Source organism: Tachysurus fulvidraco, chromosome 7 (assembly GCF_022655615.1).
Source record: "Tachysurus fulvidraco isolate hzauxx_2018 chromosome 7, HZAU_PFXX_2.0, whole genome shotgun sequence".
Lineage (NCBI taxonomy): Eukaryota > Metazoa > Chordata > Actinopteri > Siluriformes > Bagridae > Tachysurus > Tachysurus fulvidraco.
In genome coordinates, this window is record NC_062524.1 from 4,863,122 (window position 1) to 4,879,753 (window position 16,632).

Here is a 16,632-nt window from a genome sequence, read left to right on the forward strand (position 1 = left end):
CTGCAAACGCAATAAAAACCCTTCATTTATAGATATTCTTTATAGTAAATAACCTATTTAAAACATAATACTTCTCATCGATGTGCGGTTGCACCACTTGACATTTTCTGGGTTGTGATGTGATTTTTTTCTCCCCACATTATAAATGAATTTTCACACTTGGTTAAATTTGAGTCATTTACTGTGAAGTCAATTTTTCATATGTTTTACACATGCGTGATGTCACATGGAGGTCAGTTCTACTGCATAACATGATGAAATGCACTTTCATGTGAGCGCGAATTATTTGCTTATTCGGCTGTTAAAAAAAAAACTGCACATTTGAAATGCAAGTGATTTATTCAACGGCATTAGTTCCACCCTCTGTAGTGGTCATTATTAAAATTCAGTGTTCATTTTGAAGCTTTTAGGAAACAGATGGTGACACAAACAGGAGAGGGCTTGAAAGGACATGGTGAGCAAATCAAGCAGCATTTATACACCATCCCTTCATCACCCGCTGACCATCACACTACGCCGTCTAATCTAAAGCTTAAAAAAAACGTGTGTGTCTTAATATAAAGAAACAAAAAACTTCTTAAATTAAAACCTAAAATGTTAAAACAATGCTTGCAGTCTTAAAGTATTATTCTGGTGCGTTTAAACACACAATTGAGAATTGAAGGATTTTGCAGTGTTTATCTTGTGCAAATGCATCTTATGCACGTGCATGTGATATGCACATCCTAGGTGTGTGTGTGTGTGTGTGTGTGTGTGTGTGTGTGTGTGTGTGTGTGTGTGTGTGTGTGTGTGTGTGTGTGTGTGAATTCAATTCAGCCCAGGATGCAAATGAACGCGCAGGAGAACAGAAGGAAATGAAATCACATGCGAAGAGGATCTGTGGAAAAACACAACAGTGCCAAGTGTAGCCTTACAAACCGTCACCAGAAATAGACAAACTATTGCGCATTGCATATTGTGCATCACTGATAAGTATTAACCCACCGGAATGCAGCAAGATGTTTGTTTGTTTCATATGGTTTTATATATATATATATAATTTAGTAGATATATATTTTGTTTATAAATGCTGCAGAGTGCATTGCATATGTATACCCATCATAACATGCACAGCCACGCCTGAGCCACGAGAAGTAACACATGGACAAAAATGAACATTCAGCATAACTATTTGTTTAATAACGCTCAATCATAAGGATACAAAGAAATAAATAATGAACAAACAAAAAAAAACAGCAATCTCATCTAATTTGTGCATGTGAAGCTGAGGAGCGCGCGCTCACCGGTGAAAAGCAGGCTGCAGCGGATCGTCAGAGGAAGCTGTGAGTCCGCCCCGTGGTTATCAGGTCATTATGTAGAGTTTGTCCTCACTGTGCGCTCCGGGTTAGATGCTGCCGTGTGGCTGAGACGCGCAGAGTTACAGCCGCAAAATCAGACAGGGGGGGAGACAGGGGAGGGAGACAGGGAGAGGAGGGAGAGAAAAGGAGAGGGAGGGGTGGGGGAGAGAGAGAGAGAGAGAGAGAGAGAGAGAGAGAGAGAGAGAGAGAGAGAGCAAAAGATAGGAGAGGGGGGGAGAGAGAAGGATAGGGGAGAGAGAGAGAGAGAGAGAGAGAGAAGAGCGAGATATAGAGATACGAAGGATAGGGTAGTTGTGATGGGATAATTGGGTTATTTTATTTTTGTGCTTAAGAGTTATATGCTTCCTTATCTCGACAGCTCTATGATCTCTACTCTCTTCTCTCAACTTCTCTTGATCCTCACCCTCACTCTTATCTCCTCTCTAACTTCTCTTCTCTCTCTACTTGCGCTCTCTCTCTCCTTCTACCTTGCTCTCCCAAATTCTCAATTATTCTTTATACTACTTACTTTTCTCTTCTCTGTCCTTTTCTTTCTCTCTCTCTACTTTCCTCTCGACTCTACTCCTGGTCTCTCTCCCTTCTCTCCTCTTCCTCTCTACTTCCCTTCCTCACTTCTTTCTCTACTCTTTCTCTCTCTTTTTTCTTGTCTCATCGCCACTCGGCTCATCTCGCTCTCTCTCTTCTTCTAGGGAGGAGCGCGCTAAGATATGCAGGGTGAAAAGGAACAAAATTTTGCCTACGTCTTCCTTCTGTCCGCATCGTCAGCCTCTAAAAACTCCGTCCAAAGTTTTGGATTAAAAAGACATTTTATGTTTCATTCACCATTTCACCCTCCCTATCACCATTTCACCCTCCCTATCACCATTTCACCCTCCCTATCACCATTTCACCCTCCCTATCACCCTTTCACCCTTCCTACAATAAAAGTTTGTGTGCAATGAGTAAACAACAAAACATTGCTATTTATTTAGAATGAGAAATATCGGAACACAGCATGTATTACAATACGCATGGTCATGCGAGTGCTCTGTGGTCAAAAAAATCAACCACACAGTGCTCTTCAGGGTACACTTACAGTGGAATAAAGTGTGATGAAGTGCTCTGTTGATGCAGATACATGCAATGAAACACAATTCATGACCTATATATAGGCTTCCTATGTCTCATGTCATATATGTTCCTCTATAAAACATTATTCATGCCCTATAAGATTATTACATGTAAGAAAAAACATGCTGCAAGCCTTATATCAGTCCTCTACTTGTTCCCAAACAAGTTCCCCTGTTGGTTTGCTCTAGGGGAGAGCAAACATAATACAGTGCCCTATAGGTAACTTGATGCAGTGCCTAATAGGGTTCCTCCTTATCAGAGAAAACACTATAAGAGTTCCCTTTAGGGTTCCTGTAGGGGAGAGCAAACGTAATACAGTGCCCTATAGGATTCTCCTAGATATAAGGAAATGTGAAACATGCCCTATAAGGTTCTTGTGTGTCAGAAGAAACAGAATGTAATGTCCTGTGAGTACTGTATATACGATGCGGTGCCTTATAGGATCTCATGTGTGGAAACATGATACAGTGCCCTGTAGGGTTCCTCCATATGATGCAGTGCCATATTCTCCGCGTTCAGGGAGGAATGTGATGCCCCATAAGACTAGGAGTTATTGCCCTGGATGCTGTTTCCTGTTGTTCTTCTTACAGCATCCTGACTGAAAATCTTTTTGCATTTGTTTTTACAGTTATTAACCATATCCATGCATGAATTTGTGTACATGATCGGTCTTAAAGATGTCGATTTTGTACCGTTCAGCTCTGCATACGGATCAACACGCCTTCTCGCGACTCCTTCGGCTCCATGGTTACAAGCCCTGACCCACTTCCTTTCCTGGCGCGAGCGGCTGTTCAAATGAATCATAAAAAGCAGGGATTAGGATGCTTAACTAAGTTAATTCCCATCAATGCACTGATCCATATTCCACACCAACCCTGTCACCAGTGTTATTTCGACAGAAAACCAGCATCCAGCTTTTAAAAGAACATTTAAATCCGCAATCTGAGACATTTCCATTAATTTTATTCTAAACTATAAAGCGGAAGTCCACAGTATCAACAATCAATAAAGCTGTCACTATGTGTGTGTGTGTGTGTGTGTGTGTGTGTGTGTGTGTGTGTGTGTGTGTGTGTGTGTGTGTGTGTGTGTGTGTGTGCTTGAGTTGGTAAGAGTGAGTAAGTGTCTGTGTGAGTGTGTGTGAGTGTGTGTGTGTGTGTGTGTGTGTGTGTGTGTGTGTGTGTGTGTGTGTGTGTGTGTGTGTGTGTGTGTGTGTGTGTGTGTGTGTGTGAAGGTGTACAGTATGTATGTGTGTGTGCTTGAGTGAGTAAGAGTGAGTAAGTGTCTGTGTGAGTGTATATCCTGACACGAATGGTGTAACTCACATGTGGATGAATGTACTGTAGATTAAACCTAGATCTACATTCTAAAATAAAAAAAAGAGCTCAGTCTAGATTTAGTGTGTTCTCACAGTCATATTGACAACAGACGGATATTAACTCATAATCCATCAGCACCGACAGTTCAATCACACGTGACCTTTGCATAGCCCTATAAAGAAAGAAAATGACAAGCAATCCTCACATGGGAAAAAGGCACGTTTAGACAGGACATAGGCCGAGCATACAACAGGCTCTCTGTGATATCTGAATACCATGTAAAATGTAAGAGATACAGTATATCCAGAATATGATTCATTTGATATCACTGCATGAGGGGCATTGATCTGCTGGCTGATCCTGTTTTTCAGGATCCTGAGACAGAGGTAATTATATTAGCCAGGAAACAGCGATCATTTCCCTCCGCTACACACTAGCCATAATCGAGTCATCTTCTTGCTCCATGCATGTTTATGATGTGTGTGTAGTTTTTTGTACTTGCCTTCATGATTATAGTGATATTTTGTATTCAGGAAATGGTCCACTGTATCTGCTCGGTCAGATAGACATGTGTTTTAATTATTATATTTGCTTTATCAAAGCTTTTATAAAAAACTGAGGTCTTAAAGTGAGGTCCTGTGACATTTCCTCAGCTATGGTCTACCACAGAGTCCAGCTATTAGATGTTTTTGTGTAATATAATGTATTTAAGTCAAATATTTCGAATATTAACAGATTCGAAAATTATGCCTCCAGGAACTACTCAAATGGAGGCGTGGTCACTGTGAGTTCTAGTAAAGTAGGTGTGGTCTGTGTGTGAGTTCTAGTAAAGGAGGCGTGTTCTCTGTCAGTTCTAGTAAAGGAGGCGTCATCTCTGTGTGAGTTCTAGTAAAGTAGGTGTTGTCTCTGTCAGTTCTAGTAAAGGAGGCGTGGTCTCTGTGTAAGTTCTAGTGAAGTGGGCGTTGTCTCCGTGTGAGTTCTAGTAAAGGAGGCATGGTTTCTGTCAGTTCTAGTAAAGGAGGCGTGGTCTCTGTGTAAGTTCTAGTGAAGTGGGTGTGGTCTGTGTGTGAGTTCTAGTAAAGCAGTCGTGTCCTCTGTCAGTTCTAGTAAAGGAGGAGTCATCTCTGTGTGAGTTTTAGTAAAGTAGGTGTGGTCTGTGTGTGAGTTCTAGTAAAGGAGGCGTCATCTCTGTGTTAGTTCTGGTAAAGTAGGTGTTGTCTCTGTCAGTTCTAGTAAAGGAGGAGTCATCTCTGTGTGAGTTCTAATAAAGTAAGTGTGGTCTGTGTGTGAGTTCTAGTAATGGAGGTGAGGTCTGTGTGTGAGTTCTAGTAAAGGAGGCGTGGTCTCTGTCAGTTCTAGTAAAGGAGGAGTCATCTCTGTGTGAGTTCTAATAAAGTAAGTGTGGTCTGTGTGTGAGTTCTAGTAAAGGAGGTGTTGTCTCTGTGTGAGTTCTAATAAAGGAGGCGTGGTCTGTCAGTTCTAGTAAAGGAGGCGTCATCTCTGTGTTAGTTCTGGTAAAGTAGGTGTTGTCTCTGTCAGTTCTAGTAAAGGAGGCGTGGTCTCTGTGTAAGTTCTAGTGAAGTGGGCGTGGTCTCCGTGTGAGTTCTAGAAAAGGAGGCGTGGTTTCTGTGTTAATTCTAGAAAAGTAGCTTGGTCTGTGTAAGTTTTAATAAAGGAGGTGTTGTCTGTCAATTCTAGTAAAGGAGACGTGGTCTGTGTGTGAGTTCTTGTAAAGGAGGCATGGTCTGTGTGTGATGTTCCCAGAAGTAAAACTGTGCAGTATAGATGCTCATGGCGTCCTTCTTTTAGCCCAATGGCTGGACTTCCTTCTGCTACTTTGTCAGAGGTACACCAATGTTTATTTTCATACTAAACATGACCTGAAGCCCAATGCTCATATGTAGCCACCATAAACAAGTCTAAATCGATTGCTCTCAGGTTGTATTTTATACTTTAATCTAACCATGAAGCCACCCTTTAAATGCATATAACATTTTTCTGGTGAGGTAAAAAATCCAGTCCGTCTTGATCCAGTCTGTCCGGTGTTTAGGTACAGACTGAAAATTGCCCCTAATTATACACTATTGTGTTAATTTTTGCACTTATTTTTTTTAAGTATGCATAATTAATTTTTGAGTATGCATATTATGCATTCTTTGAGTCAAAAAGAAGCTTTTATTGTCATTTCAACCATATAGGAGGCGTGGTCTGTGTGTGAGTTCTAGAAAAAGGAGGCGTGGCATTTCAAATAACTTAAGAGTGGTCTGTTCTAGTAAAGAGGGTGTGGTCTCTCTGTCTGTTCTAGTAAAGAGGGTGTGGTCTCTGTTTGATCTAGTAAAGAAAACCTCTTCATACCATGGTGCATTAAAGGAGCTTTTAATTACATATTAAATGTAAATTCTATATTCCCAGAAGAGGAAATGCACATCTCCAGTAAATGAAACCGCATGCACCCAGATCAAATCCTGATTTAGCTCATTGTTTCATAATAGACCCACATGCAAATGAGCTATTAATGCTCACTGACGACCCCCATGTTTCCTCCAGGCACAGAACGCTGATTAGCTGAGGCTCATACCGAAGTTCTTTGACACATCAGATTCTTTCCTCAGTGTTTATCCGATACTTTTGGCAACAGTCAGGCAGAATTGAGCATGGTTCATCTTTGCGGAGGCAGTCGTCTCCCAAAATAACTGCTTCTGCTATTGTTTCTATTCTGCTTGCTGGATGAAAACATTCTGCATCCAAGATACGACATGATCTTGCTAAGCTCAGCCTTTGCATCATTTGTCAGACAGCAGATGAAGTCTGTTGGCTAAAATTAGAGCTAAAATATCGCCACTGTAGTCACAGTATTTGCAGTGCCAGATCATCTCATTGTAGCATTATTTGCTGATGTTACACACTAGGTTTTTTCCCCCAAGGCTATTACCTGTTATTTTCCTTGCTTTGCTAACTGAAAGCATTTTGCATTGAATGAAAATTGCACTGTTATGTAGAAACCAGAGCTTAGTTAGACTTTAGATATATTTCTTACTACTTTCTATGTGCTAGTAACTTCATTCATCCAGCGGCCATCTGTAATTTTATCAGCAACAAACATTTCATCCCATTAAACAGCCAAACTCCAGCCAAACAACTGCTTTGTAAACAATTCTGTAAACACTATTTAGTCACAGCAGTACGAGATAAACACTTTTTAAATAAGCATCTCTGAGTAACAGAGCTTCATCCAGAGCTTCATCTGAAATCTCTTGCTTCAGTGTAGAGCCCTCTGCTGCATGTAGCAGGATAATACATTAACATTAGGAACACTACAGTGGCAGATAGATCAGAGCACAGACAGATTAGAATACAGGGCATCTGATCTCACCCTGCAGCACATGATCCAATGCATGAAGCCAGGAGTAATCCATAAAAAGCCCACACGTAACTACAGTACATTTAGCATGAGGATATGAGTAGCCTTGTTACCAGGCAGAAGGCAATTTCCCAAAGAAGACTGTTTGCTCTCTTGCTTGATAAGGGATTCTACTTTCATTCATTCATTCATTCATTCTTTCATTCGTCCCTTTCTTCATTCTTTCAATCCTTCTTTCAATCCTTCTTTCATTCCTTCATACCTTTCTTCATTTTTTCAATCATTATTTCAATCCTCCTTTCAATCCTTCTTTCCATCCTTCCTTCCTCCCCCCTCCTTCCTTCCTTCCTTCCTTCCTCCCCCCCTTCCTTCCTTCCTTCCTTCCTTCCTTCCTCCCCCCCTTCCTTCCTTCCTACCTTCCTTCCTTCCTACCTTCCGTCGGAAATTTTTGGAGAGCCACCCTCCAAGTGGACATATGCCGGGGTGCATTACAGCCAAATTAATAGTCCGTAATAGATAATAGTCAATAATAGTCTTTCACACTTAATACTAAAATAATTATACTTAACACTTAATTAATTTATTAATACTTAATACTAATTAATTAATCACACTTTAAACTTTATACTTAATACTATTTGAATTTGAATAATAAGAAAACCTTCCAGACCTGGATGAGAATTAGCAAAACTCTTTATTGGTGCTGATCAGCCACTGCTTGCTTGCTTCCTTTTTAAGCTATCTAGCAGCAAGTTAAAACAATTAGGCTCTCACTGCTTGATTAAAAATTGAATCCTAGACACTATTGATTGAATAAATTCACAATTGTTAGCAGTGTATCATTTCAATCAGTTAAGAAGAGAAAACACTTGAGGATGTACAGGGACAGGAGAATGGGAAGGAGAATTATATTATACAGGGGCATACAGTAAGAGCAATTTTGTTTTTTGTCTCCTCACTTGTTGTTCATTATTTGCCTATAAAAATAAGACCCTAAGTGATTTATACTTTAAAGCTCCTGATTGCACACTTGCACTTATTATATAGTATACAATTATAATATTATAATTATAAATACAATTATAATTATAATAATTTGTAATCACACTCTCTGCTGTAACCCAGATGTGGATGAGGTTCATTCATTCATTCTGAGTCTGGTTCCTCTCAAGGTCTCTTCCTCATATCGTCTCAGGGAGTTTTTCCTTTACCATCATCACCTCGAGCTTGCTTATTAGGAATGCATTTCTATGTAAATATAATCGAATTAAAATGAATAATAAAATAAAATGTCATAATTATGTCAAGATAATTCAGACTCATGGACTTATGGATAATTCTGATGGATAATTCAGACTCAGACTCAAGCCAGACCGTCTAATTTATGAGTGAATAATAATAATAATGATAATAATAATAATAATAATAATAATAATAATAATAATAATAATAATAATAATAATAATAATAATAATAATAACAGTCCATTATAAGGATTACAGATTTATTGTAGAACAAAAATATTGATTGTAGAATACTCACAGAAGGACAATATATCATTTCTTATATCATAACTTTATTTAAATAAGACACAAGATCTCTATTTTACAGGAAAACAAAAGAAATGAAAACTCATGTTTTTTTCTGTTTCGCCAAATGGGACAACAGAGCAAATGCGAAACTCAGATATGTGCAGAAACATTACGCAACAAGCTCAGCAGCTGGCGCTATATGATACTGCATGGCTACGACAAAGACTTGAACCATATCGACACTGATTTGTTTGGAGGCTTCAACAAAGGATTGGACCGTGTTCAGAGTTTTCAAATGCAGATATTTTTCTTCTTGCAATTGCGCTTCAATTTCCATTTGGAAGTTGCTTCCTTCATTACATCTTTAATGTTCAAACCAGAACTATAAATGTATATGAACAGATGAGCTGAGATATCAAAGATGCAGACACACCCACAGTAACTGAGCCAAAGCACTGCAAGCTCCTAGTGCTAAAGTTATGGGAAACATCAGAGATGAGATAATAGGGTGGTATAAAGCAATGTGTATCTCATGTTCACGTACAGCAGGAGCGCTCAAACCAGGTTCTGTTGATCTAAACTCTGGAGTGTTCAGTTCCTCTTGAGGAATGATCCGAATGTTAGAGCCAGGTGTGTTGGAAGTAGCTGATCTCTTGAACTAGACTTGAGCACCTCTGACGTACAAAGACCGTGAAGTGTGGTTCCTTCAATAGAACATGTTCATGACATGTTTATGTTTAATGTCAGTTAGGTAAACATGTCAAATCTCTGAACTCCATACAGAAACGATGCCACGAATGTTCTCTGTTTCGAGCGATCACAAAATACTGCAGATAAGAGCGGAAATATTCCTACTCATAAAATGTGAGGCTTTAAAGCAATTCCTTTTCCTAGCAAACAGCAAAAGATAACATTTTATGATTATTATTATATTATTGTTATTATTGCACAGATTTTAGACACTGAAATAGCAGTTCCATTCCTTCAGCAACCTACTGATGTGTGATAATGAGGAGCAGGATAAAGGAAATAAAGTATATAATGTTCAGCTAAAAAAATTCACTAAGCCGGTCACAGCACATGTGTATGGAATGATGATGGTGTCAGTGGGATCTATATTTGCATATTGTATATATAATATAATATACTATAATATACTATAATATAATATAATATAAGTCTTTTGAATTTGTGTTAAATCGCATTGAATATCCTTGAAGACAAATTCGTAATCTGGAGATGTTCATAATCTTAGTAAATAGTTAAAAATAGCAAATTTATTTCTTAATAAATTGTTGTGATGATATCATTTTAAACATGGTAAATATCTACGTATTACATTTCCAGGGTTGCTGGAAAAAGTGTCAGCCATACACACTTGCATTATAAATATTAAGAGCTACAGAGTGGAAGATGAAGGTGAAAGTGACTGGACCCATGCATCGCTCACAGCATTGTGTTAGCAATCATATGGTTGTGAGTTCAAACACCAACGCCATGTAAGATCTCACGAAGATCTCTTCTTTAACTGCTGAGCTCTGTCTCGATTCAGATAAACACTGATCGACGTGCCTTGTTATTAAGGACAGGGGTTTTTTTGGGTTTTTTTTGCAAATAGATATTTCCTGGACAAAGTGACTAAATTCTCTCTACAGTTTTTACATCATTGCATGGTTTGTTTTATCCATGAGAGATGGATTAAAAAAAATGCTTGATTATTGTGAGAAAAATTTTGTACTCTCTAATTTGCAGACCATCTCCTGCTCGGTCATTAAAATCTCTGGAAAAACTTGGTTCTCTTGGATCTCCCAGAAAAAATACAGTACCCCAATCAGAATAAGCAGGTATCTCGGGTCTGTCAAAAAATATCTTAATTATAGTCTCATCTCATAATTATGATATGAAACTATAACCATTGCCACAACTGCAAGTAGGAAACTAGTATCCTATGAGTCGTAGCTTTACAAGTCCTGGTTGCATCAGTGAATTGTGGCAGCTGATATAGATAATGCAATTATTTCAAATAAATAAATAAGAGTATGCAGTAACTTTGTAGGTTGTCTATATAGTTGTCTTTGATAATTTGTTTAGAATTAATGTGATGCCAATCAAATGTAATTATTCAAACATATGACTTGTATCAGACATGACAGATTTCTAAAGTAGGAATAACCAAGCAAGCTAACGTTTGTGCTTTTAACTCATACGTAACTCATAAAACAACATCTGTCTGACGGAGATCACACAACCATGGTGCACTCACAACCTTCTAAATCAATGCACGCACGTTGCTTATAAATCACACTGTCACTCAACACGAATGATTCGTCTTCAGTGGATCGACAGCTTTTAACATACACTCAAAAGAGCCATGGGTAACATTTATCAACACAAAAGCTGATTTACGTTGAACTGTGTCTGTGTGGGTGGGTGTGTTCATGTGTGTATTAATGTGTGTATGTGTGTTTGTTGCTGAAGAAGGTGGTAGGAGTTCGACTTGTGAATGGACACACATTAGAGTGCAAATTACCTGAGTTTAAACTCACACCTGAAGCTGGGCTATAAACAGATACTGTGCAATACTATAGCGTTTTTTTTTTCTTCTTCTTTTAAACGCATTTGATTTGATTTTTTTTTTTTACCTTTTTTATAACTATTTCTGTACTTAACGCCTTAAAAGTAACAAAACCCAGACAGACAGTAAACATAATCCCAAAGCGTAGACCAGACTTTTTTTTTATCTATATCATACATAAATCAATAAACAATTCTCAACTCAATTAAGCTTTTATCTTTTTTTATATAGATAACCATATATCTATATAGATATAGATTTATATAGATATAGATAGAGAGAGAGCTTATTCATACTGTGGATGATAAAAAAATAAAGAAAACAGACATGACACTGTAATCGTCAACATATACGGTCAATTTCAGATACATGCATCTGTGACCCTATTAAATCCTCCTTGAAGCCTTTTTAATGTAACCTTTTCTCTCCTCTAAATGCAATCATTACTGTGCTGGAGCTGAAAAAGGGGTATTCTCGCTTAAATTATTTTAATTAGTTATTTGCTTGAATTTCACTCACCCGACAGAAAGCGAAGCTGTGCAATCGTTCAGATCCACATCAGTGAGAAAATGAATAACACCAAATAAAAAGAGAATCCAAAAAAGTCTGACCAGAACCCAACGCCAAACTGTGTAAATAAGACGAGAATAGAGGAGGAAAAAAAAACAGAAGTCCCAAGAGGCCATGGATTACTAGCTATCTTTTGATATAAGATGAGCTAGTTAACTAGCTAGCATGATCTAATCTGACAGGATTTTTATATCAAGATTTAGAAATGTTTATCATTTTCATTGCTACTTCCAACCACCTTGCTAATATGTGCTAATCAGACATCTATTCGTGATTTCTGACAGGATTTTTAAATCAAATTCATAATATGTATAAAATGTAATGCTAAAGTGTAAATGTAGTCATTTAGCAAGCATGACCTAATCTGACAGGATTTTTAATTTTTTTTTAAATATTAACTGCTACATCTAGCCCGCTAGCTAGCATGAGCTAATCTGACAGGACTTTTTAAATAGTATTTATAAATATTATCTGCTAAATCTAGCCCGATATCTAGCATGGGCTAATCTGACAGGATTTCTGGCAGGATGTTCAAATCAGATTTAAAAATGTTTATCATCTTCAATGCTATTTCCAAACAACTAACCTATAGTTCATAAACATTAACACAATTTATATTGCTAACGCCAACTAGCTACATAGCTAACATGGGCTATTTGTGTGTTCATAAGCTTCATGACTAACTCTAACCAAATTTAGAGCAGAGATTCAGATCATCTTTTTTTTTTTTTTTTTAACTGAGTTAACTGACAGGAAATCTGAAAGGATTTTTAGGTCATAGCCATTATTGTTGATAATTTCCACTGCTAACATTAACCAGCTTGCAAAAAAACAAAAAAAACAAATATAAATAGGATTTCTGACAGGATTTTTGGTATTGTCTGTAACTTAATAATTAGCTATTCTGAGCTAACCTGACAGGATTTCTGAGATTATAAAAGTTACTACTCTCCACTGCTTATGTCAATGGTGAGCTAGCCTGCAAGGTTCTAGGAAAAAATATTGAACAGGTTTATGGAACAAGAGAAATTATTACTTATTCGCTGGGAATTGCTTTGAAATCCACAGGTTTTGAGATACTGACTTACATTTTCATATGAATATGGTGTCATTAACACGATAAACTGAATGTTTAGACTTATAGAATAAATGTGATAAAAACAATAAACTTAATGGGAGAAAATAGATGGTGATCTTAAGATAATCAGTCAAACAAAACAAACTATAGCCACTTGGGACTTCTGCAAAACATAATGGCCGCTCTCTCTTTTCTTTTTTTCTTTCGTTTAAGGTTAACATTGAACCTACATTTGCATATATTGTGGTCAATAAACCCCTCACACTCTTTATTTTAACATTATTCAATTATATATATATATATATATATATATATATATATATATATATATATATATATATATATATATATATATATATATATTACCAGCTTCTGTGGTGCTATTCCAAAAACAGCCAGCATACTTGTACACTAAAGCCTTGTAGCTTTTTCCTCTCCCTGTCAATAAAAGTGCGTAAGAGAATGGGGCAGATGTGACGACAGATCGAAGTGGAGTGGGGCATTATTCTTGTGTTCGGACCCTTGTGTATCACTATGACATGCAGACAGTGGAGTTTTGTCCAGAAAGAGTGGGTGCATCTAGTCAACCTATGAAGGGCACAAAGTGCCACAGAGACCAGCTCTGGGCAAATCGAGCTAACTGCACAGCTCTGAGTTTGTGTGTGGTGCCTCTTGTTGGGATGGAGTTGTGGCGTCTGATTCTGGAGGATCGTCTGTGCTGGTGCTGATGGAGACCTGAGTGGGGTGGAGCTGGGCGTACATGGCCGAAGAGGTCACAGCACTGGGCTGTCCTCCTTCCTCCTGCTCTTCGTCAGCTTGGGACGCCGAGTGCTGAAGCAGAGCACCAGGTATTCTGACGGGGCAGAAAGCCGAGCCAGTGGGGTTGAAGTTCACCTTGTTTTTGTCGGGGCAGGAGAAGAGAGGGGTGGTAGAGGATTGTCTCGACCTGCAAGAGAGAAAAAACAGATTTACATGATTCACAATTTTACCTTTATGTGATTCCTGTCATTCACATTCTCTCGAGCCACACCCCCTGGTTATTAGAAATCTGGGCTGTCAGTCTCCTAATGCATAGTTTAGTGTGCATGTTTTTTTTTCCCAGAATGTAAACTCCACTACTGACTACTGGATTTAACTATCCTCTGCTATGGTTCTGGAGTTTCAGTACCAAACTCACGTCATTTCTTCGAACACTTTGATCTTCTCGCAGCCTTCAGGAGGCTCGCGCTTGAACATGTAGCTGTTGTTGGGTTTAGGTGAAGAGGCAAACTTGGGTAGAGGAGAGCTGCTGCCACTGTCTGCAAACAGAACAATAAAAAAAACTAAATAAAATTTCCACACAGAATCAAGACAATTCATTGTAAGTCTTATTTGTGACCCTGACCTTTGTCTCTGTCATCGAGGAGCTCGTCGGTGGAGTACGGGCTGCCATCATGTGATCCTGCTGGACACGGTGATGCGCTAGAGCAGCTGCTGGAGCGCCCAAGTACTGCCGGGGTCTGAGAGTCCAAACCACACGTACTGCTGCTCCGCTGTTGAGGAGGAAAGGGGGCACGGCGTCCATCAGGCACCTCCAATGCCTCCCGAAGCAGAGAGAAGGAAGGAGAAAAGAGAAAAAGAGAAATAGAAGGAAAGAAGGTGAGACTGGGTGATAGAAAGATGTGGCTCTTTGGCAGTCAGGATCTAATAAGAAGGTGTGGCCTCTGTGCTGGTCAGTAACAGTAAAAGAGGTCTGGCCTCTGTACTAGTCAGTCCCATTAAAAGAAACATGGCTTCTGTACCAGTCAGGCCTAGTAAAGGAAGCATGTCTTCTTTACCAGTCAGGCCCAGTAAAGAAGGCATGGCCTCTGTACCAGTCAGGCCCAGTAAAGAAGGCATGGCCTCTGTACCAGTCAGGCCCAGTAAAGAAGGCATGGCCTCTGTACCAGTCAGGCCCAGTAAAGAAGGCATGGCCTCTGTACCAGTCAGACCCAGTAAAGAAGGCATGGCCTCTGTACCAGTCAGGCCCAGTAAAGAAGGCATGGCCTCTGTACCAGTCAGGCCCAGTAAAGAAGGCATGGCCTCTGTACCAGTCAGGCCCAGTAAAGAAGGCATGGCCTCTGTACCAGTCAGGCCCAGTAAAGAAGGCATGGCCTCTGTACCAGTCAGGCCCAGTAAAGAAGGCATGGCCTCTGTACCAGTCAGGCCCAGTAAAGAAGGCATGGCCTCTGTACCAGTCAGGCCCAGTAAAGAAGGCATGGCCTCTGTACCAGTCAGGCCCAGTAAAGAAGGCATGGCCTCTGTACCAGTCAGGCCCAGTAAAGAAGGCATGGCCTCTGTACCAGTCAGGCCCAGTAAAGAAGGCATGGCCTCTGTACCAGTCAGGCCCAGTAAAGGAGGTGTGGCCTTAGTTCCAGTCAGGCCCAGTAAAGGAGGTGTGGCCTCTGTTCCAGTCAGACACAGTAAAGGAAGGGTGGCCATCCACTCATCAAAGCCAACACTTGTAAAATAAATACTGGACTGTCTGGATAATACTCCATTACTTCATACCAGATCATGTTGCACCATATTATATTGTGAATCACATCAAATTGAATTATTGCCTGCTCTAAATGTATCTTTTATGTATCTGTAGATCATGTATCATGTATCTACCTTCAGCTCTTCCTTTTCTCCATTATCTTTAATGAACACTTTCTCCAGCTCGTGGTTGATGCCCTCCATGCTGCTGGGCACTCGTGAGATAGACGGTTTCGGTACTGTGATGTTAGGCAGGGTTATCTGTGCCGGCTTCGACATGGGGGACTGTGGGCAATTAACACAACATAATGCTATATCATGCATCATAGACCCATAATTAAACAGCACAAGATAGATTTCTAATGAACTGAAGTGTTATAGCCACAGGAACCTCAGCATGGGTTAGGGTTAGAGGGAGGGACAGATAGATGTTTTTGGTAGTGAAGAGTTGTGTGTCTGTCTGTGTGTGTGCTCACCGTGGCTTGGCTGGACATGCTGCTGGTAGTGTATGTGTTGGTGAAGATGCAGCAATGGAGGGGAGACAGAAGCTCCCTGCAGTCCTTAATATGACGACTTCCTCCCTGCTTAGTGCGTTGGAGCTGCAGGCGGAGCTTAGCGATCTGGCACACACACACACACACGCACACGCAAACACACACACACACACACACACACACACACACACACACACACACACACACACACACACACACACACACACACACACACACACACATACACACACAAAGAGAAAAAAACAATAAGACTCAAGACTTATTCAGACTAACTGCTGAGTCTCAGAACTGACACTAGGGGTCAGAACAGAGAACTGTGAAAAAGTGAACACAGCCTCCTTGAGCGAGGTAAACACGGGACAAAGAGCTTTAACAAGCCCCATAGTAATAAGACTTTATATCAAAACCATATGAAGGTTTCTGTGCTTTTTTGTTCACATTTAGCTTTGATAAGAATTCCTGAATAACAGTTACAACTGACCTTAAGCATGTACGTCACAATCTGCAAATCAAGACTACATAAAAGTCTAAAAAGAGTTTTTATATCTAAAAATATAAAAGCATATACTTTATTGACGTGTGTTTTGTATGAAAGGAAAAGCCAAGCCTATTAGATATTTATGTAAATGTATTAGTTGTGCATCACTCCTTCTCTTAGGCATAAATTATTTATTGGGGAAACTGTTGTTTAGGTTTTAGTCATTAAGTATAAACATAA

The 16,632-nt window shown here is 39.4% G+C and overlaps 2 protein-coding genes across 3 annotated transcripts in view; both read right to left on the reverse strand.

The window, feature by feature from the left end:
* Positions 1–1,503, reverse strand: part of rims3 (regulating synaptic membrane exocytosis 3) — a 53,366-nt gene extending 51,863 nt beyond the window's left edge. The window contains exon 1 of the mRNA XM_027171530.2: positions 1,284–1,503. The gene's annotated coding sequence lies outside the window, so the exon portion shown is untranslated. The remainder of the gene's footprint in view (positions 1–1,283) is intronic.
* Positions 1,504–8,701: 7,198 nt separating this feature from the next.
* The window catches only part of glcci1a (glucocorticoid induced 1a), a 37,581-nt gene continuing 29,650 nt past the window's right edge, over positions 8,702–16,632 (reverse strand). For both annotated transcript variants that reach the window (XM_047816864.1, XM_027171517.2), the window contains 5 exons: positions 15,876–16,019; positions 15,535–15,684; positions 14,285–14,480; positions 14,078–14,198; positions 8,702–13,846 (listed from right to left, as the gene is read on the reverse strand). In XM_047816864.1, coding sequence (XP_047672820.1) covers positions 13,537–13,846; positions 14,078–14,198; positions 14,285–14,480; positions 15,535–15,684; positions 15,876–16,019 — 921 coding nt within the window. In that variant the 3' untranslated portion in view covers positions 8,702–13,536. The remainder of the gene's footprint in view (positions 13,847–14,077; positions 14,199–14,284; positions 14,481–15,534; positions 15,685–15,875; positions 16,020–16,632) is intronic.